The sequence below is a fragment of the Schistocerca nitens genome, chromosome 1 (genome assembly GCF_023898315.1).
Source record: "Schistocerca nitens isolate TAMUIC-IGC-003100 chromosome 1, iqSchNite1.1, whole genome shotgun sequence".
Classification (NCBI taxonomy): Eukaryota; Metazoa; Arthropoda; class Insecta; order Orthoptera; family Acrididae; genus Schistocerca; species Schistocerca nitens.
In genome coordinates, this window is record NC_064614.1 from 117,051,181 (window position 1) to 117,076,535 (window position 25,355).

At 43.9% G+C, this 25,355-nt stretch overlaps 1 protein-coding gene across 1 annotated transcript in view; it reads left to right on the forward strand.

Moving 5' to 3' along the window:
* The first annotated feature begins 895 nt into the window (after window positions 1–895).
* LOC126193160 (hypodermin-B-like) overlaps window positions 896–25,355 on the forward strand; it is a 119,717-nt gene continuing 95,257 nt past the window's right edge. The window contains exons 1-2 of the mRNA XM_049932706.1: window positions 896–953; window positions 18,253–18,338. Of these exons, the coding sequence (XP_049788663.1) occupies window positions 896–953; window positions 18,253–18,338 (144 nt within the window). The remainder of the gene's footprint in view (window positions 954–18,252; window positions 18,339–25,355) is intronic.

The window sequence follows — 25,355 nt, forward strand, 5'->3', positions numbered from 1 at the left end:
ACGGTCGCAGGTTCGAATCCTCTGCCTCGGGCGTGGATGTGTGTGTTGTCCTTAGGTTAGTTAGGTTTAAGTAGTTCTAAGTTCTAGGGGACTGATGACGTCAGACGTTAAGTCCCATAGTGCTCAGAGCCATTTGAACCAAGTACTTGGCTGCTGGCGATCTGCACGTGCAGTTGCTCCGTGAGAAGAAGAGAGTAGCGAAATGAAAAGCCCTCCAACCTGACTGAAGTAATTGTGCGTGTAACAATTCAGTGATTTCAGAGTGAGCTATGTATTTTGAGCGGCAACACTACTGGATGACCCAAGAAACGTGTGTGTGTGTGTGTGTGTGTGTGTGTGTATGTGTATGTGTGTGCGTTACCTATTTTAAGTTTTGTGCTGCAACAGACACTGCACCCTATCAAATAAGCATTCGGAGTTCTGCGGCCGCTTCGTGACATATCCCCTGGGAGATATGTTTCGCAGCAAGCGGCCGTTTGGCAACCTGATGTTTCTTCAGCACCAATGGATGGCGTTCTCAAAGCATTATCCTCTGTCACTACTCGTGGACTGCGTCGTCTGTCGTTATCAGCTTAAACACCGAGAAGCTTTACAGGGATGGAACGATACATGTCAGGAAAAGATGGATTAGCTACTTACTCTACTGATGGATGGATCTGATAACAGAACAAATCGCTAAATGTAGTTTTACACTGGTGATAAATGCACTTTTATTCAAGAATAAAATTACATGTTTGCTTGATCGATGAGAACTTTTTTACGCTCTTGTAAGGATAACTTAACAGTGATAAGACCCTTAATAAGACAATTTCATCTACGGTTCATATCTGGCTGTGGTGGTTGTCGTTATAAAAGACGCTGTTGGTGTCTGTGTTGTAGCCACGTTAAGAACACCATGCCGCAGACAGCGTTGCTACTGTTGCTCCTAGCAACGTCCGTGGCGTGTGCTCCAGGTGAGATCTGCATTTATTTACTTTCGTATGTAGTCCCTGTGACTCACTCTTAATGTGAGTAGAGGAAAATCCTTTCTTTATTGTTCTATGTATTAAGATTTCTTCGATTTACGTATGGGGTACGAACAATCAGGTGCGGATCCAAGAAGTGTGGGGGTGTGTGGTTGGAAACAAGGTCCCTCAACTGCAAACCCCACCCCTCCATCCCTCCCTACAAAAAGAAAGTTCACTAAAGGCATTCATGCTTTTATGTATAACCGTTTGCACATTTCTCAGCCAAGTTTCGGGGAGTAAAATAACATGAACACTAACAGTCTGTTCGAAGAGTCCACGGGTATACTGCCGGTCCATAGTCTCCAATGGGCACAATATTTCGGCGATCAGACGTGTCTCCATCGTCAGATGCGCTGACAAACTGAGCTCCCGAAATATTGTGCCCGTTGGACACTATGGACTCGCAGTAGACCAGTGGACTGTTCGAGCAAGAAATATGCCGGGAGAAACTATAGAATCACACTAACGCTCTATGTTTAACCCAGGGTACTCTGTATTCTATACAAACACGAGAGGCAATACTGGCCGTACGACTTATCTTAGAAAGCAGGCTGAGGACAGGCAAACCTACGTTTACAGCATTTGTAGATTTAGAGAAAGTTGTTGGTAATACTCACCAGAATACACTCTTTAAATTTCTGAAGGTAGCAGGCGTAAAATACAGGGAGCGAAACGCTATTTACCACTTGTACAGAAACCTGACGTCAGTTCTAAGAGTCGAGGGGCATGAAAGGGAAGCAGTGGTTGAGAGGGTAGTGATACAGGGTTGTAGCCTATCGCTGATGTTATTCAGTCTGTATATTGAGCAAGCAGTAAAGGATGCAAAAGAAAAATCTGAAGCTGAAATTAAAGTCCACGTAGAAGAAATAAAATCTTTGAGGTTTACCGAAGAGGTTGTAATTGTGTCAGAGACAGCAAAGGAGTTGGAAGTGCAGTTGAACGGAATGGACAGTGGCTTAAAAGCCGCATAAAAGATGAACATCACAAAAGGAAAACAAGGGAAATGGAATGTAGACGAAATAAACCAGGTTGTGCTGATGGAATTGGACTAGGTAGCGAGTAGTAGGTGAGTTAGCTATTTGGGAAACAAAATAACTGATGATGGCCGAAATAGAGAGAATATAAAATGTAGAAAAGAAAAGACTTTCTGAAGAACAGAAATTTCTTAACATCGAATGCAGAGTTAAGGGCTAGGAAGTCTTTTGTGAAGGTGTTTGTCTGGAATATAGCCTTGCACGAAAGTGAAATGTGAGCGATAAGCAATAAGAAGACAATTGAAGCATCTGAAATGTGCTGCTACAGAAGAACGATGAAGATTACTAAGGTAGATCTTGCAACTAATGTGGAAGTACTGAACAGAATTGGAACGAAGACAAATTTGTGGCACAACTTATCTAAGGGATCGATAGGTAGCTCACGTTCGAAGACTGCTGAGTTCCGTAATGCAGTTGCCTGCAACTCTAAGTGTCATCTGAAGGAATTTTGCAAACCGGACAGATCAGTCTGGCCAGTATAATCTGCTCCCTGTCGGGAAATGTTGTAATTTTGTCTGTGTGGATCTCGACTTTCCAGATTCTTTGTTCAGGCAGATACTGGCGAGCATTCGTTAAGAGTAGATGCCTAAGGTAGCCTTGAGATACCGTGGTGAGCAGCCAATGGTCGCGGCCCGGGCGCATCTTGAAAAATAACAGGCGAATATCACCTCGTGCGCTTTGTAAGGTACTATGGAGTAAAGTACTTTCACGTGAAGATTGTGTTCGTCTCATTATTGTGGAATGGAGATAAGGCGAGGGCAGTGAGTCCTCCAGAAGTAAGTTACCAGTGTAGGACCAGAGGCTTGCAATTGAACAGCGTACAGGGTAGCCCCAGATCGGTGATCGTGTTCGCTTCAAGGGGGATAACTTACCTAAATCGGTGTGGGGGCTGGGTGTCATCGATCAGCTGTTTCCCAGCCTCGACTAGTGAGTGCGTAGGGTGTCATTGAAAACTGCGATTGGCAGATTAGAAAGGCCTGTTAGTGAAAGTGTGTGCCCTGCCCAACAGATAACAAGTGATGGGTCCCTTCTCAATTGCGTGGTGGTACACGTTGAACGCCTATCGCCAGCTTGCTTTTTGAAGAAAAAAAATCTCAGCTCTTAATCGCAGCTTCAGAACTTGTATATGTTTTTTTGTATTGATTTCCTAAGTTTCATACGCAGTATGAGAGTAATATTTTTGTTTTTATGCACTAACATTTATGTTAGTACCCTCCATGTTTCATACGCAGTGTATCGATAACATTTTGTCGGTTTTGTGTATCCTAATTGTTAGTATATTTAATTTTAATATGCCTAAATATTGTGTTCAGTTCTATTTTTATTGTTTTCCCTGTTTGGAACTTATGCTTCCATTTGTTGCTTGTTAAATTCATGTTTAACTTGTAAAATGCGAAGACTCATTTTAGAGTGGGCGTATGTTAAGTTCCTTAACTCACGTGCCACTCCATGTGCCATCTAGCGGCATTTTGCAAACCGGACAGGTCAGTCTCTCCAGTATAATCTGCTCCCTGTCTGGAAATGTTGAAACTTTGTGTGTGGAAACCTGGACTTTCCAGGTGCTTTGTTGACGCGCTCGCAGGTACTGCCGAGCATCCGATGAGAACAGATGCTTCAGGCAGCCTGGAGACACTGCAGCAAGTAGTGTCAAGATGACGTTGTGTTCCGGCTGGAGACTCCAACATGAAAATCATTAATCACTACGCCACAAAAGTTTACGGAGTTACATCAAGAGCCTCTATGGGGAGATGTTTGAACTTGTAAGGAAGTTGGATAAACTTTATAATAAGGAGAACTTGGAAATTGGAAATTTCTGGTAAGGTCTTATGGGACCAAACTGCTGAGGTCATCGGTCCGTAATCTTACACACTATTTAATCTAACTTACGCTAAGGACGACCCACACACCCATGCCCGAAGAAGGGCTCGAACCTCCGACGGGGGAAGCCGCGCGGACAGTGACAAGGCGCCTAAGACCATGCGGCTGGGGGAAGTTGCTGAGCGCCCTCGCTTTTCTACTGAGATGCGGGAATGAAGGTATATTACCTAAATTGGCTAAAACTGTTCATTACCTCGGGGCAAAAATGGCCAACAACATTAAGAAGCGTGGTGTTTGAGGCCGCATTGTCAACTATGAAATTCCGACGTTTCGGCCACTGTTGCAAGACGCCTTCCTCAGGGTCTACTGCTAACAGCTGAGTGATCTTTTTTTTTTTTTTTCTTTATTGATTTCCAATTCCCCCCGAAGAGGGCGGGCTGGCAGCAGCTTACTACGCTGCTCTACAGCCTACACACTTTTTTTAAAAAAAAGAAAGGGAGAAGAAAGAAACAAGAAAAACAGGCGATAAAATGGTGATTTAAAGTGGAAAATGGCGTAAAAATGCGGAAAGTTAAAACAGAAAGCAAAAGGGGACAGTAATGTTGATAAAATACACAGGTATCAGACAAGTAACATAGTAGACACACAATTAAAAAACATGGCGACAGTCCGGTTTCTGTTCGCAAGTGATAAAAAGCACACCCAGCGACAGTATGAGGGCTGTTCGCTACACTTCCCAAAAGACACAACACGGAGCACGCACTGGAAAACACACTGTAAAACACTGCACGGAAAAGGCGGCACAAAGATGGCACTCCCGATCCACGGCAGATGGGGGGGGCGGGACCTGGAGTAGGGGGAAAAACAAGGAAGGAGGAGAGGAAAAAACGAAAAGGGGGGGGGGGAACCAAGGAGGGAGAGGACTAATAAATGGGGAGAAGGGCAGACGCGAGACGGAATGAGAGGAGGCAGAGGAGGGAAATGTAAAAGGACTCAGGGGAGGGAATGGGGCAAAGAGAGGGGAGGTGTGGAAGAAAGAGGATGGAAGGGGGGGAGAGGGAGCCCGGGAAAAGGACAGAGGAAAGGAGGGGCTGAGTGATCACTTGCTTCGTTACTTATATACTGTGCAGGAGTTCTGTCATTGGATATGAGGGTGAGGAGGAAGGGTATCAGGTGTTCTTTTATTGGTCTTTGCATTGAGTGTTGTCACTGGCAGAAATAGGCGTTTTCCATTGGAGCTTCCTTTACTGCTTGCCATTGGTGGAACTCGGCGAATGGGAAACAGAGCGACTATTGCAGCGTAGCGATGTTTACTGACTGCCTAGTATCGACTAGGGCACGTCAGCACTCTGTGTACGCTGTGGCCTACCGTGCGCCTGTTGCTTTGCGAGAGCTGTCCTTCCGCAAAGCTGTCACTGCTGGCAGCCAAGACGCTGAGAGTCGGTACCCGTCTTCTCTATTCATGTTGTCGGGTCGCCTGGTTATTTCTATAGCCTCTCTAATACTCCTCTTCAAACTAAACGGCTTTTTCACCAGTACGCGGGCCTCTCGAAATTCGATCTTCATCTTGCACTGTTCCTGGTGTTCTGCCACCGCTGATTTGTTGAATTGTTTGAGACGGATATATCTCTCGTGCTCAGATAACCTTGTAGTCATTGGACGCCTAAATACACCAATCCACATTCGCACCGGATGCCATAAACTCCGTCGGCATGAAACTTGTCAATTGTATCTTTCGTCGAGCCCAGAACGTCTTTAATTTTGTTGTTGCTACGAAAGATCGGCTTGATACCTGTTCTACGGAGAATTTTGACCAGACGTTCAGTAACCCCTTGTATGTATAGTACCAGGCCGGTGTTCCGTGCTTCGTTCTGCATTTCCCTGTTGCCCTCCTCCTTTGACGCCATAGTTTTATGTATCATCCTCATGTCTTAGCCATTGGCTCCAAAAATGGACCTGAGGTTCTGTAGTTCGGCATTAAGATTGTAGCCATCGCTGATCCTGTAGGCTCTCTTAGTTAAAGTTTGCAGGGCCGATTTCTTTTGCGTATGATGATGGTGGGAGGATGCATGCAGGTACGTATCCGTGTTCGTGGGCTTTCTATAAAGTTTGTGTCCAAGCTTCGTTCTTTTCCATCTCCATGGTAAAGTGAATTTTTCTATGCTGCTGATTGAGATAATGGTGGAAATTCAGAAGCTCTTCTTCTCCGTGTGGCCAGATGAGGAAGGTGTCGCCAACGTATCGTAGCCAGCATTCTGGGCGTAATGGTGCGGACTGGAGTGCTGTTTCTTCGAATGCCTTCATAAAAAGACGTGTTGCAACAGTCGCCGAAACGTTGGAATTTTATAGTTGACAATGCTGCCTCAAACCCAGAAGAATTTTATTGACTGTGACAACGGCCGCGGAAGCCTACGTATACATCAGACGCAGATTGTTTAAGATAAGAACTGGATCAACTGAAAGCTGTGTTCAAGCAGAATGGTTATACCGACAATCAGATTCGTCGTTCTCCAGATTGGACCTTCGCGGGAACCAACAGAAGACACAAGAAAATCGGTGGCATTTCTACCTTTGGCGGGAAATAGGAAGAATTTTAAAGATATTTGATATTAAAAGTGTATTCCGTCCACCAGTTAAGACTAGAACTCTGCTGGGATCAGTGAAGGATGGTTTGGGTTTGAGGAAGCCAGGTGTCTACAGAATTCCCTGCGTTTGCAGGAAAGCCTATATTGGACAAACGGTTCGTAAGGTCCAGGATCGATGGGCGGAGCACAATCGCCGCATGCGTTTGTATAAGCCAGAGAAATCTGGTCTTAGTGAAGGACATAAAATGTTGTACGACGAGACACAAGTGGTTTCCCTTGCATAGCGTTATTGGAACTGTGTAGTGAAAGAAACTATTGAAGTTCGGCTGTCTGACGATATTATAACAGAGGTACGGGGTATCCTTTAATTAAGAGATGGAAACCTGTTTTGTTTGACATTAAAAGACAATGGTCTTTGTTTCGGTCTTCAAAAGCAGTCAATAGTGTTCGTTACCGATTTATCGTTTCCGCGAGTTTTCACCACAGGAGCGTTGTTGTGTCTTGCGCTACAGGACAGATATGTTCGCGCACGCGCGGTGGACCTACGGGCGGTGTATGCAGGAGCTGCCGCGGCGTGTTTGATTTCAGTTCTGGCGAGATGTCAGCCAGGCGGACCGCCGAAATAATAATGACGTTACGTTACGGCAGGAGCCCGACATCAACATCATTATCCTCTGCACTTTTAAGGTAATAATTAATAAAGTATTTTCATGTAATGGTTGTTTTCGTCTCATCATTTTGGAGTGGAAATAACTGGGGAGTGGGGCAGGGGGGGGGGGGGGAGCAATGAGTTCTCTTGTACTACACACTCCAAACTTAAACGCACCAGTGCAGGACCAGAGGCCTGCAAGTGAACTGCGTAGTCCTGCTGCGTCACCGACTGCGGGAAACCTCCCACGCGATTAGAGGTGTTGACCTGGCCCCACCTGCTGCTGGCGACCAACCCAATACGCTTCCTGAGTCCGCAGGTAGGACCAACAGGTCAGAGCAGGCTGAATGTCAGGCAGAATGGGAGAGACCCCACACTGAGGAGGAAAATAACGGAGACTGAATTTCTCAAACGTAGACACAAAAAGACGGAGGGTAAAGGCGTTTCCCTTATTTAGTCACTCGCTAAATTGTAGACTGCTGATGTATGTTCAGTACAGTAGAGCTTAGTGAAACACTGATACTGAAGTAAAATTTAGGTCTTGACGTTGTCGCAGTGGTGAGGGTTTGTTGCTACTATAGTTCTTAAATTAATTGCACGACACATGGGAATTTCATGTTTTGGACGAATACTTTCTTCAAATTCCGTATGTCTCCGAATTGCAGTTTCTTAGAAGTCAATTTAAAGGAAAGTACTAAGCCCTGATCTAAATGAATTATTTATGTATGGACCATGTTGGCTCACACAGTGGTTTCGGGTTTTCCTGATCTTCCGTATCGCTGTCATTCTCTATGCATTACTGTTTACGTATGGACCACTTTGAATCACACAGTGCTTTTAGATTAGTTTTCCTCATCTTCAATATGGGTGTCATTCTCTATCCGTTTGCTGTGTGCTTCCTTCAGTCCACCTTGTTCCTGTTTTTCATTTTATTTTTTATTTTTTTTATTTATATTTTTGCAACCTTGTTCTCTGACTATACTGCCCAACAGTTTACATTCTGTCTCAAAAGTTTACTGTCTACTACTTCCACTCCTATCTCGGTCTTTTTAACTTGTTGAATCTATGGTACAATCTTCAGAAAACAGTGGTGTGTGTAAAAGTGTGCTGTGAAAAACATAAGAAATGCGTAGTGCTGCAGAACAACTAAACGTTAGATCAAAATTATCAGTGCCTAAATCATAAAAACACCAACGATGTGCTAGCAGACGGTATTTCCCGATGTAAAGCGTGAAATCTAGCGAAAATCACTACCACTGATGAGGCTTTACCTCATTAAAGCGAAACGCGTCTGGTGAAAAATATCACCCATTATTGTAGTTGCAACGACAGCACAAAAATACTCTCAAGAACGATTCTTTAATTTTCCTACATGTGATAAAATGTCGTGTGGAAACCTTGTTGTGGTCACTATTTCAAAATGGCCACAAAGTTCCAGTCTTTTATGTTCTAACGTCTGAATGCAGGTTTAGTAATTTGTCTGTTACTGCTTAAGATTTCAGTCTGTATGCACCCTTCGTTTCCTCCTGGGCTGAGAGTTGTCCTCATAATCCTTCCATCTTCCTTCAGGTTGTTTTCCAGATCGCTGTTTCTGTTGAGAATTGAAGTTCCACTTACATACAGAACTTCAAGTTTGGTCGCCGTGTTGTAGTGTCTAACCTTAGTATGTATAAACATACACTTCTTGTAGGCTTCACGTTTTCCCCCATACGCTCTCTTGAGTTCCTGCAGCCGATCATTTCGTGCTTGCTTCTCTAGTCCCATTGGTTCTACGATCTCACCGAAATAGTTGAAGTGTCTGAACGTCTTCATCTTCCCGTACTTCGTGTTTAATTTCTGAACGGTAAATTTGGTGCAAATGAACTCAGATCTGCAGGTCAGCCTTTCACCGCATTGTTTGAATTCCGTGAATTTACTGTGCGCTAGAATTACTTAATCGCCTGCGAAAGCTAAGCAGGCGATCTTCACCATTAATCCGTCCGACTTGATCAGTCATCGAGAAATCTTGCTTTTGGATTCTTTTTCGCTTCCTCTAAGAACTTTGTTTGGGATGAGCAATGGAGACAGTCCAACTGGTTGGCGAAAATAGGTTTTAATTGCAAAGAATATTCGACTTGGTGTCTGTGAGTGCTTACTTTGAGTCTGGTTCTTGCCCCTTTAGGATGTCTAAAAGAGACAGTGAACCTGTATTGTTACAGTTATTATTACCTCAAAAAATTTATGTATTCTACTGTTATTGTAATTAGAATCAGAGGCCTATGGGCCACGTTAAATAACGGACTGACGGAATGTTATATTGCGCAGAGGAGCGGGATGGGGCAAAAACCAGCCGCAAAATCTGAAGCCCACTATCTCCTCCCGCTCCTCCTATTCGTCCCTCGCCATAAACGGACACTGGAACCGCATCTGTGAAGATGAATTCTTCTATGTTTCTCTTAGAGATCATAATAGCGTCATTCATCTTCACAATCTCTACGAAATCGATACAGTTTGCGACGCATAGGGGCGCACGCACTTGCGTACGTGTGTGGGGATGGGTGTGTGTGTGTGTGTGGTGCGTGAGGCGTGGGACAGCATGCTGTAGTTTGTGTCAGGAAAAGCAATTCTTGCATACTTCAAAACTAGTACAGCAGAATATACAGCAACGTTTTGGCAATGTTCGTTGATAAAGGAGTCTTCAGGATTTTGTAATATTAAATGACAAAATTTAACTACGAGACACTTTTATATACCTTTGTTTCTGACAATACGTGTTTCGGGCTTTCGTCAGATATCTTCAACACTATATCGTTTTTCTTCGAATTCACTTTGAACTTTGCAGCTACCTTTTATTCTGTAAGTTTCCAGTTCATTTTCACGCATTTATATGGGTAGCATAGATTTTCAGTTCCACCGATGCAGTGCAGCCACAAGGCGAATGGAACAGTGGGTTGCAGTCTGCCATGCTTTGTTGGCACAATTTATTTAACCTGTTGGAACCTGCTTGAATCTTCCAAATGATAATAAGAGCAGTTAAGGAATGTCCCCAAGACATTAGAGAAAAAAAGTAACATTTACTGTGGATAGTGAGATAAGAAGATATTTTTGCTGTTTTTCATTGATTCTGTCGTTTTTAAATGATGAGAAAGTTAGGTGAACTTGACTTGTATGTTCTGGAGCAAAAGATGTGTATTGCTTTTATTGCAGATTGTTCAGTCCGAGAGCTGCCGCTATCACAAGAAATAGTTTAAGAGAATGGCAAAGCTTATCAAAAGTTCTCTCTAACCATGAACTGCCCCTCACTCATCTTACTGAAATGTCCAAGTGAAAACAGTTTTTGCAGAGAATTAAAGTCTCAACAGTAATTGGTCAGGCAAGCTATAATAAAATCAATCACGAATGAAGGAAGTGAAGATCGGTTTTTTAACATCAGTTTCCATAGTATGTTTCCTTGTCGAAATAAATCTACCATTAAGAGGCGACCCTGAAGTACTGGGAAATCCAGGTAATGGAAAATTTTTAGGGCAAGTAGAATTAATCTCCAAGTTCGATCCTGTATTAAATGATCATATTAATTGTGTGGCTAAGCCTGGAAGGTTGCTTACTTACTTAAGGACATACAAAATGAAATCATTACCATAATTCCTGATGAGATTGTGTTTGTCACTAAGGATACTATACTCAAAAATAAGTATTATTCAATAATATTGGACTGTACACCAGATTTAAGTCACAAGGAACAATTAAGCGTGGTTTTAAGAGTGGTAGACGTGTCTTCCAAACCAGTTGCAACTGAAGCATATTTTTTGATTTTTTGAAGTGAGTGATACCGCTGGAAAAGGTCTTACAGTAATGTTACTTCAGATACTACATAACCACGGCACATCGTTTGCGGAGTCTAGGACAATCTTATGACAACGGGAACAACATGAAGACCAAGAAGAGTGGTACTCACGCTCATATAATCGAAGAAAATCCAAGACCTCATTGTATCCCTTGCTGTTTTTATAGCTTGAATTTGGTTGTTAGTGACACAGTGAAATCATTTATAATTGCACTACATTTTTTGGTGTAGTTCAAAGATTCTTCACATTATTTTCTGCCTGTGTAATGCGGTGGGAAGCACTCAAAAACCACTTAGCCTGACTCTGAAACCACTGTGTTACACAAGATGGGAGGCCAGGAGCGAAAGCGTTCGGGTTGTAAGATCTGACCTTAATAACATAAGACTTGTATTAACAGAGTTAAAGAGCACATGCGAAAAATGATCCAATGTGTTTCACTGAAGTATCTTGCGCCTTGAAAGAAATGTCGGAATTTAAGTTTTCTTTGTGTGCTGTGATATGCAATAATGTTCTTTTCCACGTCAACAGAGCAGTTCAGCAAGAAGGTATACAAAACAGTCTACAATGAAATTAATAAAATCAACTCTTAGTGGTACTGAAGAATATATATCCAACAGTTTTGAAAAGGCTAAAAAAGAAGCAGAGGAACTGCTTACATCTTTAAGAAATGTTGCTGAGTTAACAGAATACACATCTGTAACTATTAAAATGCAATTTTCTTACCAAAGTAGAGATGAACTCATTACGGGGGGAGAGAAGAGTAAACTAGTTCTATGTTGTGGCAGACACCGCTGTTATGTCTTTGAAGGAAAGTTTTCAGCAGCTCAGTAACTGCTGTGTCGTGTTATTTTTGACATTACGAACTTAGCAACACAAAAATTCAGTCTCAACAAAGGGTGCAGAAGTCTTTTAGACGCTCTGAGACACCCTAAAATGCATTCAGGAGACATAAACTCGCAGGATCTAAAAAGAAGAAAAAAAAAAAGAAATGCTTCCACAACATGTTTAGAAGTACTTCCGTGCGTCTTGGAAATGAATTGAGGATACGTTTTCCTAAACATAACAACTGCGTTAAGAATATTTTTGTGCACGCATGTGTCTGTAGCTTCTGCAGAATGTAGCCTTTCCAAGTTAAAAATAGTTAAAAACTCAAGTCTTCAATGAGCAGCTAGCGGCTAAGCAGTGGAAATACATGAAGAAACTGGTGGAGATCTGTGCTGATGAAATAGCAAGAATAGTGAAGATTTAGATAATAATAATAATGAGCGTATGGGATTGGTGGCCGGGAGACCCCTCGCGGGGCGGTTCGGCCGCCGCTCCAAAAGTTCTTCAGCGCCACTGCGGCGACTTGCGAGTGAATGAGGATGAAAGACACACAACACCCAGTCATCTCGAGGCAGAGAAAATCCCTGACCCGCCGGGAATCGAACCCGGGACGCCGTGCGCGGGAAGCGAGAACGCTACCGCAAGACCACGAGCCGCGGACATGATTTAGATGAATAATTTTTAAAACAATATCTTTACAATTTAATAGACTTTTCCCCGTTTTATTTATCGTTACACAGAATCTATTAAATTTTATGCCTAATTTTGCATGGTTATAGCGGTTCATGTAAAAATTATTCCTACCAAGTCAGCCGGGCTTCGCTCGCAACTATTGTGAACTGTTAGTAGTTATGGTCATCAGTGACAAAGCACCAGGAAAAGAAAAATTAAGAATAAATAAAAATACAATTTAACTTTATGACAACTCTCACTGGCTCCTTCTCTTGAATGTAAAAACAGAACAATGTTTCATGCAATCTGGAAACCCAATGTTGAAACAGCCGCTATTGCTTCGTAAAAAAGTTAAAAATTACGACGAAACGCCCAGTTGTTACAGCCGCTATAATATCTGCGGTAATCTGTGATTCCCTCAATTTATATGAAATACTGTAAGTAAGTTTTTTTAGTACATTTAAGAATCGTCATATACTTACTTGCTGCTAAATTTTCGAGTTAAAGAAAACGGTATATTTACTTTTTTTTCTTACTGTCAGAAACGCCGAATAAATTTTTAGATTCATGTTTTTCCATTTGTTCAAAATGGCTCTGAGCACTATGGGACTCAACTGCTGTGGTCATCAGTCCCCTAGAACTTAGAACTACTTAAACCTAACTAACCTAACGACATCACACACAACCATGCCCGAGGCAGGATTCGAACCTGCGACCGTAGCAGTCGCACGGTTCCGGACTGCGCGCCTAGAACCGCGAGACCACCGCGGCCGGCCTTTCCATTTGTATTTGGTATTCGTTTTAATTGCAGGCTCGTTCATTTCAAGTGCTGATTAGTATATTTTTGGTGCATTTTCGTTGTTTTAATGTATATTTAGGGTATTTTTGTGCATATTTTAACCCACAAGAGCTTACATGTAACACAGAAAAACCAACTCGACCTAGCCAGGGCAGCAGCACCATTTGTTTACATTAAAATAAAAGGATGAACAGAGATATTGTGAAATATGCACTATCCGGTATTCTTACAGCTGGAGGTTAACACGCTACTCTCCATAAATACTGAATGTGTTTTGGGCAATAAGCCCTAGCTTACCAGGCGAAGTCCTGGGTAAGCTCCTGGCCCGTCAGTACATACACGATTCAAACAATCCCCAGTTCGTGAATTTCATCGAGACTCTTTGAGCTGAAAAAAAAAAAAAATAGAACACACACACACATTCATAACAGTCATATACGCTGAAGCGCCGAAGAAACTGGTTTAGGCATGCGTATTCAAATACAGATATATGTAAAAAGGCAGAATACGGCGCTGCGGTCGGCAAAGCCTATATAAGACAAGTGTCTAGCGCAGTTGTTAGATCGGTTACTGCTGCTACAATGGTACTTATCAAGATTTATGTTAGTTTGAACGTGGTGTTATAGTCAGCGCACGAGCGATGGGATACAATAGCTCTGAGGCAGCGATGAAATGTGGATTTTCCCGTATGACCATTTCACAAGTGTACCGTGAATATCAGGTATACGGTAAAACATCAAATCTCCGACATTGCTGCGCCCGGAAAAAGATCCTGCAAGAATCGGACTGAAGACATAAGTGCAACCCTTCCGCAAATTGCTGCAGATTTCATTGCTGGGCCATCAGTAAGTGTCAACATGTGAACCTTTCTACGAATGGGCTTTCGCAGCACAAGGCCCATTGGTGTACCCTTGATATGACACAAAGCTTTACGCCTCACCTGGGCCCGTCAACATCAACATTGGACTGTTGACGACTGGAAACATGTTGCCTGGAAACGTTACGGGTGTCGAGAGAACTTCATGAATCCATGGACCCTGCATGCCAGCAGGGGACTGTTCGAGCTGGTGGAGGCTGTGTAATGGTGTGGGGACACATTAGCATCCGGTCTGATCGCCTGTATCCATTCATGTCCATTGTGCATTCCGACCGACTTAGGCAACTCCAGGAAGAGACTGCGACACCCCACACGTCCAGAATTGCTACAGAGTGGCTTCACGAACACTCTTCTGGGTTTAACACTTCCACTGGCCACCAAGCTCCCCAGTTATGAATGCTATTGAGCATAACTGGGATGCCTTGCAACGAGCTGTTCAGAAGAGATATCCACCCATCGTACTCTTTCTGATTTATGGACAGCTCTGCTGTATTTATGGTGTCTCTTCCCTCCAGCACTACTTCAGACATTAGTCGAGTCCATGCCACGTCGCGTTGCGGCACTTCTGCGTGCTCGCGGGTGCCCTAACTGATATTAAGCAGGTGTACCAGTTCCTTTGGCTCTTCAGAGTCTTTCCTAACATAAAACGTTTTGTTTGTAGTTGACTTAATAGGCATTTAATATTGGTATTTCGTGAATTTTATTCCGTCGTGTTGTCTATGTAAATGAGGTAGAATAAAATAACCATTTGCGCCAAAACAGTCTCGCTTATTTGGCGCGTGTAACAATTGCTCCAATAATGGAAAGACCAATTTCGTTTTATGTAGCAGACAGTGACAAAATAGACATAAATCGAGATACCACACCACTCTTACGTACTATTCGTATTAATAGCTTTTTCACTATTAGATGACATTTTGATTTTCCATGTAGCAAAACGTTTGACCAACTTTATTGAGGTAATAGATTCTTTCGTGGAAAGCTGTAGTAAGCTAACACAGAAAAAACCGCTGGGACCTAAGGATGGAAGAAATTTGTTCTGTCTTGCTTGTATCTTGTCTTTACTGGTTTTATGTTTCCTATATTTAATTTTATGTTTCACAAAAAAGGAAATTATTAACTAATAGGCAATGAAGAGTGCAACTTTTCTCAAGATCTTTTATTATTCCGGTTACAATAATCCCAAGCAGTATTAATTGTGAGTTTTTCAAAAGGGGGGGGGGGGGTAGGATGTCAAAACGGTCGACTGGGAGCAGGAGAGGCAGCACAGGACACTGTAATTTCCACTGTCTGAATATAGGTTAGATGGGATTCATGGCGGGTAGTCTGGGTGAGCAGATCATTTGCTCAAATTGCCCAGAATGTTCTTCAAACCAATCGTGAACAGTTGTGGCCCAGTGACAGTCCGCATTGACAACCATAAAAATTAAAGCATTGTCGGGCAACTTAAGAGTCCATGAATGGCTGCAAATGGTCTCCAGGTAGCCGAACATAAGCATTTACTATCAATGATCGTTTCAGTTCGACCAGAAGAACCAGCCCATTCTTTGTAAACATAGCCCAGACCATTAGGAGGATCACCAGCTTGCACTGTGCGTTGCTCACATCTTGGGTTCATGGTTTAGAGGGCTCTGTGCCACACTCGAATCCTATCACCAGCTCTTACCAGCTGAAATCCGGACTCATCTAACTGAGCCGCGGTTTTCCAGCTGTCTACGGTCCAATTAATATGGTCACGAGCCGAGGGGAGGCGCTGTAGGCGATGTCGTGCTGTTAGCAAAGCCACTCGCTTCGGTCGTCTGCTGCCGTAGCCCATTAACGCTAAAATTTCGCCGCGCTCTCCTAACTGATACGTTCGTCCTACGTCTCACATTGATCTCCGCGGTTATTTCATTCAGGCATACTTGCCTGTTAGCACCGACAACTGTACGTAAACGCGGCTGGCCTCGGTCGTTACTTTGCGAGTGTATGAGTTACACACCATGTATGATGTAGTACAAACTAACTTCATGCTTCCATGCAGTTGTTAACGTGAAACTGCGTTATCCATGACGAGAAGTAATTTCTCAGATTTGGTATTACGAGGTGCATTCTAAGTTCTAAGGCCTCCGATTTTTTTTCTCCGGACTGGAAAGAGATAGAAACATGCGCATTGTTTTAAAATGAGGCCGCGTTCATTGTCAATACGTCCCAGAGATGGTAGCACCGACGGCAGATGGAATTTTACCGCCAGCGGCGAGAATGAGAACTGTTTTAAATACTTAAAATGGTGACGTTTTCCTTACTTGAACAGCGTGCAATCATTCGTTTTCTGAATTTGCGTGGTGTGAAACCAATTGAAATTCATCGACAGTTGAAGGAGACATGTGGTGATGGAGTTATGGATGTGTCGAAAGTGCGTTCGTGGGGGCGACAGTTTAATGAAGGTAGAACATCGTGTGACAACAAACCGAAACAACCTCCGGCTCGCACTAGCCGGTCTGATGACATGATCGAGAAAGTGGAGAGAATTGTTTTGGGGGATCGCCGAATGACTGTTGAACAGATCGCCTCCAGAGTTGGCATTTCTGTGGGTTCTGTGCACACAATCCTGCATGACGACCTAAAAATGCGAAAAGTGTCATCCAGGTGGGTGCCACGAATGCTGACGGACGACCACATGGCTGCCCGTGTGGCATGTTGCCGAGCAATGTTGACGCGCAACGACAGCATGAATGGGACTTTCTTTTCGTCGGTTGTGACAATGGATGAGACGTGGATGCCATTTTTCAATCCAGAAACAAAGCGCCAGTCAGCTCAATGGAAGCACACAGATTCACCGCCACCAAAAAAATGTCGGGTAACCGCCAGTGCTGAAAAAATGATGGTGTCCATGTTCTGGGACAGCGAGGGCGTAATCCTTACCCATTGCGTTCCAAAGGGCACTACGGTAACAGGTACATCCTACGAAAATGTTTTGAAGAACAAATTCCTTCCTGCACTGCAACAAAAACGTCCGGGAAGGGCTGCGCGTGTGCTGTTTCACCAAGACAACGCACCCGCACATCGAGCTAACGTTACGCAACAGTTTCTTCGTGATAACAACTTTGAAGTGATTCCTCATGCTCCCTACTCACCTGACCTGGCTCCTAGTGACTTTTGGCTTTTTCCAACAATGAAAGACACTCACCGTGGCCGCACATTCACCAGCCGTGCTGCTATTGCCTCAGCGATTTTCCAGTGGTCAAAACAGACTCCTAAAGAAGCCTTCCCCGCTGCCATGGAATCATGGCGTCAGCGTTGTGTAAAATGTGTACGTCTGCACGACGATTACGTCGAGAAGTAACGCCAGTTTCATCGATTTCGGATGAGTAGTTAATTAGAAAAAAAATCGGAGGCCTTAGAACTTGAATGCACCTCGTATTGGCACGCTCTTGACACTGTGAATCGCGGAATATTGAATTCCCTAACGATTTTCGAAACTGAAGGTCCGATGTGTCTAGCTCCAAGTGCCATATTGCAGTCAGAGTCTGCTGATTATCGTCGTGCGGCCATAAGTACGTCGGAAACCTGTTTATATGAATCACCTGATTGCAAAAGACAGCTCTTCCCAGTGCCCTGCCCTTTTGTACCCTGTGTGAATGATACTACCGGCACCTGTATATGTGCGCACGGCTGCCCCAAGACTTTCGTCACCTCAGTGTAATGAGTGCACCATAGGCACTGAACAACGATTTGCAAAATGCTTAATTAAAATTACCTGTGTACTTGTACCAGATATATCGCAGAGTGGAGCACTGGCAACAGTGTTGGGGAAATATGTTTAAAAAGGTGTGTCATTAACGTGACATAGTTGTCGCTGCACCGATGGACATTAATATGGCTCTGAGCACTATGGGACTTAACTTCTGAGGTCATCAGTCCCCTACAACTACTTAAAACTAACTAACCTAAGGACATCACACACATCCATGCCCGAGGCAGGATTCGAACCTGCGACCGTAGCGGCCGCGCGGTTCCAGACTGTAGCGCCTAGAACCGCTCGGCCACCCCGGCCGACGACATTAACGTACTACAGAATAAATATCCATTCTTAGTAACGTACGTTTACCCCTGTGATTGTCAATAATGCCTACACGTTTACTCTATGAAGTACACATTCTAAAGGTACAACACGTTGCAGGTGGAGCACTACCGCGGAAGGCTTCTGTACTACAGGGACGTATAGTCAATGGCGTCGAAGCGGAACCAGGGGAGTTCCCTTATCAAGTGAGTACTGATAACCAAATAGCCAGAAAAATGCTTTACAGTGTAGAATATGTGCGCTAAAAGAGGAAATTCATATGTTGGCCGTTACGTTTCCATTGCCAACGGAAACGGACGCTACTCCTACTTATTTTGTTGCAATATGACTACCTAGTAACACTACTACTGATTATTGAATCTCTTATTTACTGAGCAAGAAGTAAGAAATGATTGAGGTATCTTCAGCTATACAGGAGGAACACAAATAAAACCGACAAACTGCAGGGACGGATTGCTAACTGGAAACGTGTCCGGAAATGTATCGGTGTTCCGGTATAGATGACGCTGACGAATGAAAGATCTTCCGACCTCGTCCTGTGTGTTCCTTGTATGTTGCAGGCTGTGTGATTGACCCAGCGTACTGTAAGCAGCAGAATGGTTCGGTATTCTTGTCGGGAGCAACCCAAGGTCGAGAGGTTGCACGGCTGTAGCAATACAAGTACCCTCACACACACCAACCACATTATACAACATTTTAAGCCCTTTTTGGGCGTTTGCGTGATTATGGGACCTTTCAGTCAGACAAACGCACAGGGAGGAAGCGGACTAGGTGCACACCAGATTTGGAGGACCGTGTTCTATAGGATATTGAGACGAACCCTAGAGCAAGCTCCAGGCAAGTGGCCCGACAACATGGTGTAAACCAAAGTACAATTATGTGTAGCCTGCCCGCCCGGTTGACCGTGCGGTCTAACTCACGGCTTTCCGGGCGGGTAAGAGCGCCGGTCCCCTTCACGAATCCTCCCGGCGGATTTGTGTCGAGGTCCGGTGAGCCGGCCAGTCTGTGGACGGATTTTAGGCGCTTTTCCATCTGCCTCGCCAAATGCGGGCTGGTTGCCCTTACTCCGCCTCAGTTACACTATGTCGGCTATTGCAGCACAAACAAGTTCTCCACGTACGCGTACACCACCATTACTCTACCACGCAAACATAGGGGCTACACTCTTCTGGTGTGAGACGTTCCCTGGGGGGTCTACCGGGGGCCGAACCGCACAATAACCCTGGGTTCGGTGTGGGGCGGCGGAGCGGTGAAGTGGACTGCGGTAGTCGTTGTGGGGTTGCGGACCACTGCGGCTGCGTCGGGGACGGAGCCTCTCCGTCGTTTTATGGTCCCCGGTTAACATAACATAACATGTGTAGCCTGCATGACAGGTGTGCGTGTACGCGTGCAGTGCATCCCATGGAGACCGTGTACGCGTGCAGTGCATCCCATGGAGACCACTTTGAACAACTGTTGTGACGCGGATGCGATGCAGCTCTGTATGGTGTTCAGGGTCGATTTTTTGTTGTTGCACGCACACTGTCCATTTTCAGACACGTATCTATACGACAGTTTCTCCCCCATTTCCAGTCCCTGGATTTGTCGGTTTTATTAATATCCACCCTGTATATCTTTTACACCAAGATCTCCTTGGAACTTCAATATTGGGTGCCATGTTGATACACTCTGAAGATGGAAAAACAGAAGTATTTAGCAAAATAATTGGAAACTATTGGCAAAGACTTAGCTGCAATACATTCCGAAATTGAAGAGAAAGACGAATTCAAGGGTTCAAATGGCTCTGAGCACTATGGGGCTTAACATCTGAGGTCATCAGTCCCCTAGACTTAGAACTACTTGAACCTAAGTAACCCAAGGACATCACACACATCCATGCCCGAGGCAGGATTCGAAACTGCGACCGTAGCAGCAGCGCGGTTCCGGATTGAAGCGCCTAGAACCGCTCGGCCACTTCGGCCGGCAGAATTCAAGGGACCTGGAATTTTTTCTTGCTGACAGATGTTTGTCACATAAACAGATTCCAGAGAGGGAGAGAGAGAGGGCGAGAGAGAGAGAGAGTCTGTTGTTACTTTTCTGGCTTTCCCGACGGATCTGTTGCAAATGCACTTCCCGAGATTGCCATCGGATAATATAGTGCAAACCCCACATAACTTCGTGGATAAGACTGTTCGACAGGTTCAGGTGGTGGTAGCTGCTATCACTGCTGCAAGACGTGACTAATGATAATCGCTCGGCCAGGAGCAGGAAATACGCATACGCGTGCAGGCCCTCACAGTTGGATGGAAGCGGCACTCATGGTGCCTCCTATCGGGAGCCGTAGAGACTAGACAGGCTCTCCGCACGTACGCTGTGGGAATGATTGAACTGCCGGACGCCCCTGTGGATGAAAGATAAATTAAATCTCTGCAACGCGCTGCGCCGTGCCGTGAGTGACAGGTTTTCTGATTCTGTTTTAATTTAATAGCAGCCAGTGCTGCATTGTAGGTGGACCTTGATTGAAAACGTGTATCCCTATTAACGAGACTGTCCGCTATACGGATCTGTATCGCCTCCTACTTCGACTAATGCCATTAAGGACTTGCGCCAAAAACCTGAAGTTCCCTCAAGACTGTACGGCCTACGAAGATCAGTAAGGTTGGGTCTCCTCCTCTCCCAGTAGTGAGCTACGTTAGCGCACCTGTCTCTGTCCTGATTAAACATCTTCTTTCACTGTTTGGGCTTTCACGCAAGCAAATGTGACCATCATATCCAGAATTCAGAGGACTTCATAGGGCCGGCCGCCGTGGCCCTGCGATTCTAGGCGCTTCAGTCTGGAACCGCGTGACCGCTACGGTCGCAGGTTCGAATCCTGCCTCGGGCATGGATGTGTGTGATGTCCTTAGGCTAGTTAGGTTTAAGTAGTTCTAAGTTCTAGGGGACTGATGACCACAGATGTTAAGTCCCATAGTGCTCAGAGCCATTTTTGATTTCATAGGACGCCTGAAGACGCTTAAACTACAACCATCGGGTTTTATGGTTATCTTTGATGTTGTATCTTCATTTACGAAAGTACCTCTACAGGACTCATTACAGCTTATCAAGAGCAAGTCTGAGAAAGATATTGTGTTTTGAACATTTTCTGAACTCAACTTACTTCTTATTTAATAACTAGTATTTTGAACAACCCTCATTCTGGCAACGGCCTTGCCAAAGAGGGCGGAGGAGTGGATAGAGGTTCAGGGTACTCTCTTGCTCTTGGTGTGAAAAACTGCCTCTAAAAGGCGCATAATCAGCAATGGTCAACGGCATAACGATAAAGGACGCAATGGAAACCTCTGAACCGAAGATACATAAAGTGTAGCCACAGGACGTGCGACAGGAGGTGCCCCCTGTAGTTGAAAAACTGTCTTGATGATATCTCCGTTGGGAAAAGATTCCAGACTTGTCCTCCATTAGGATCTATGTAAGGATACTGCGATGCGGGAGGTGACAATGAGAAAAGATTGAATAACCAGCTGAAGGATAACGTTCTAATAATCGGGGCGTGGAATGACAGAAGTTTGAACGTGGTAGGGAAGCTAGAAAATCTGAAAGGGAAATGTTAAGGCTGAATAGATAAATTGGGGGCGAGTGAAGTGAAATGAAAAGAAGAAGGATTTCTGGTCAGATGAGTGTAGTGTAATATTAACAAGAGGAGAAAATGAAATAACGGGAGTAGGTTTCGATATGAACTGGAAAGTGGGGCAGAGAGTGAGTTATTACGAACAGTTCAGTCATAGGGTTGTTCTCATCAAAATCAACAGCAAACCAACAATGACAACAACTCTTGCACCCGTGGTCTAGAGGAAGCGTCTTTGATTCATAATCAAACCGTCTTCGGTCCCTCGCTCGAATACCGCCGCTGCTCAAATTTTGATTAATAATCAGCATTGGCAGTCGAAGGCTTCCGGCATAAGAAGTCATCCTCATTATGCCAACGGCCTTGTCAAAGAGGGCGGAGGAGCGGATAGAGGTTCAGGGCACGCTCTTGGCCTCTGTGTGGGAAACTGCCCATAAAGGCGGAAGAATCAGCAATGATCAACGGCATGAGGATGCAGCAGGCAATGGAAACAACTGCAGTAAAGGCACGTAACGTGTATCCACAGGACATGTGGCCTGTAATTGAAGAAGTGTCATGATGATCTCTCCATTGGCAAAAGATTCCGGAATAGTCCCCCATTCGGATCTCCGGGAGGGGACTGCCAAGGGGGAGGTTACCATGAGAAAAAACCTGAATAATCAACGAAAGAATAACGTTCTACGAATTGGGACATGGAATGCCAGAAGCGTGAAAGTGGTAGGGAAACTAGAAAATCTTAAAATGGAAATGCAGAGGCTCACTCTAGATATAGTAGGGGTAGTGAACTGAAGTGGATAGAAGACAAGGATTTCTGGTCAGATGTGTGTATAGGGTAATATCAACAGCAGCAGAAAATGGTATTACGGGAGTAGGATTCGTTATGAATGGGAAGATAGGGAAGAGAGTGTGTTACCGTGAACAGTTCAGTGACAGGGCTGTTCTTATCAGAATCGACAGCAAACCAACACCGACAACGATAGTTCAGGTATACATGCCGACGTCGCAAACTGAAGATGAAGGGTCAGAGAGAGTGTTTGAGGATGTTGAAAGGGTAATACAGTATGTAAAGGGGGATGAAAATCTAATAGTCATGGGGGACTGGAATGCAGTTGTAGGGGAAGGAGTACAAGAAATGGTTACAGGAAAATATGGGCTTGGGACAGGGAATGAGAGAGGAGAAAGATTAATTGAGTTTTGTTCAAATGGTTCAAATGGATCTGAGCACTATGGGACTTAACTGCTGAGGTCAGCAATCCCCTAGAACTTAGTACTACTTAAACCTAACTCACCTAAGGACATCACACACATCCATGCCCGAGGCAGGATTTGAACCTGCGACCGTAGTGGTCGCGCGGTTCCAGAGTGTAGCTCCTAGAACCGCTCGGCCACCCCAGCCGGCAATTGAGTTTTGTAACAAGTTTCAGCTACTAATAGCGAATAATCTGTTCAGGAATCACAGGAGGAGGAGAAGGTATACTTGGAAAATTCCGGGTGATACGGGAAGATTTCAGTTAGATAACATCATGGTCAGACAGAGATTCCGAAATCAGGTACTGGATTGTAAGGCGTACCCAGGCGCAGATAAAGACTCAGATCACAACATAGTAATGATGAAGAGTAGACTGAAGTTTAAGGCAATAGTCGGAAAGAGTCAATGCACAAAGAAGTGGGATATGGAAGTACTAAGGAATGTCAAGATGCTGTTGAAGTTCTCTAAAGCTATGGATACAGCAATAAAGAATAGCTCAGTAGGCAGTACAGTTAAAGAGGAATGGACATCTCTAAAAATGGCCATCACAAAAGTTGGGAAGGAAAACATCGATACAAAGAAGGTAGCTGTGAAGAAACCATGGGTCACAGAAGAAATACTTCAATTGATCGATGAAAGGAGGAAGTACAGAAATGTTCCTCCCGGTACATTTTTGTACTTCCTCCTTTAATCTAATACAGGAATACAGAAATGCAAGTCGCTGAGGAACGAAATAAATAGGAAGTGCTGGGAAGCTAAAACGAAATAGCTGCAGGAAAAAATGTGAAGACGTCAAACAAGCAATGAATGTTGGAAGGACAGACTCAGCATACAGAAAAGTCTAAACAACCTTCGGTGACATTAAAAGCAAGGGTGATAACATTAAGAGTGCAACGGAAATTCCACTGTTAAACGCAGAGAAGAGAGCGGATAGGTGGAAAGAATACATTGAAAGCCTCTATGAGGGGGAAGATATGTCTGATGTGATAGAAGAAGGAACAGGAGTCAATTTAGAAGAGTTGAGGATCCAGTATTAGAATCGGAATTTAAAAGAGCTTTGGAGGACTTAAGATCAAATAAAGCAGAAGGGATAGATAACATTCCCTAAGAATTTCTAAAATCATTGAGGGGGAAGTGGCAACAAACGATTATTCACGATGGTTTGTAGACTGTATGAGTCTGGCGACATACCATCTGACATTCAGAAAAGCATCATCCACACAATTCCGAAGACGGCAAGAGCTGATAAGTGCGGGAATTATCGCAAAATCAGCTTAACAGCTCATGCAGCCAAGTTGCTTACAAGGATAATATACAGAAGAATGGAAAAGAAAACTGAGGTTGTGCTATATGACGATCAGTTTGGCTTTAGGAAAGGTAAAAGCACCAGAGAGGTAATTCTGACGATGTGGTTAATAATGGAAGCAAGACTAAAGAAAAATCAAGATAAGTTCATAGGATTCGTCGACCTGGAAAAAGCGTTCGACAATGTAAAATGGTGCAATATGTTCGAAATTCTGAAAAAAGTAGGGGTAAGCTATAGGAAGAGAGGGTCACATACAATATGTACAATAGCCAAGAGGGAATAATAAGAGTGAACGAAAAGGATGTAGGCTTTCGCCCCTACTGTTCGATTTGTACATCAAGGTAGTAATGATGGAAATAAAAGAAAGGTTCAGGAGTGGAATTAAACTTCAAGGCGAAAGGATATCAATGACCCGTTTCGCTGATGACATTGGTATACTGAGTGAAAGTAAAAAAAAAAAAAAAAAAAAAAAAAAAAAAAAAAAAAAAAAAAAAAAAAAAATTACATGATCTGCTCAACCGGATGAACAGTCTAATGAGTACAGAGTATGGATTGAGAGTAAATCGAAGAAAGACAAGGTAACGAGAACAGCAAGAAGCTTAACATCAGTACTGATGGTCATGAAGTAGATGAAGCTAAGGAATTCTGCTACTCATGTAGTAAAATAACCAATGACGGACGGAGCAAGGAGGACATCAAATGCAGACTAGCAATGGAAAAAAGTGCATTCCTGGCCAAGAGAAATCTGCTAATATCAAATATCGCCCTTAATTCGAGGATTAAAAATTTCTGAGGATGTTCGTCTGGAATACAGCATTGTATGGTATTGAAACTTGGAATGTGGGAAAACCTGAACAAAAGAGAATCGAAGCATTTAAGATGTGGTGCTACAGACGAATGTTGAAAATTATGTGGACTGTTAAAGTATGGAATGAGGAGGTTCTGTGCAGAATCGGAGAGGAAAAGAATATGCGGAAAACCATGACAAGGAGGAGGGACAGCATGATAGGACATCTGTTAAGACATGAAAGAATGACTTCCACGGT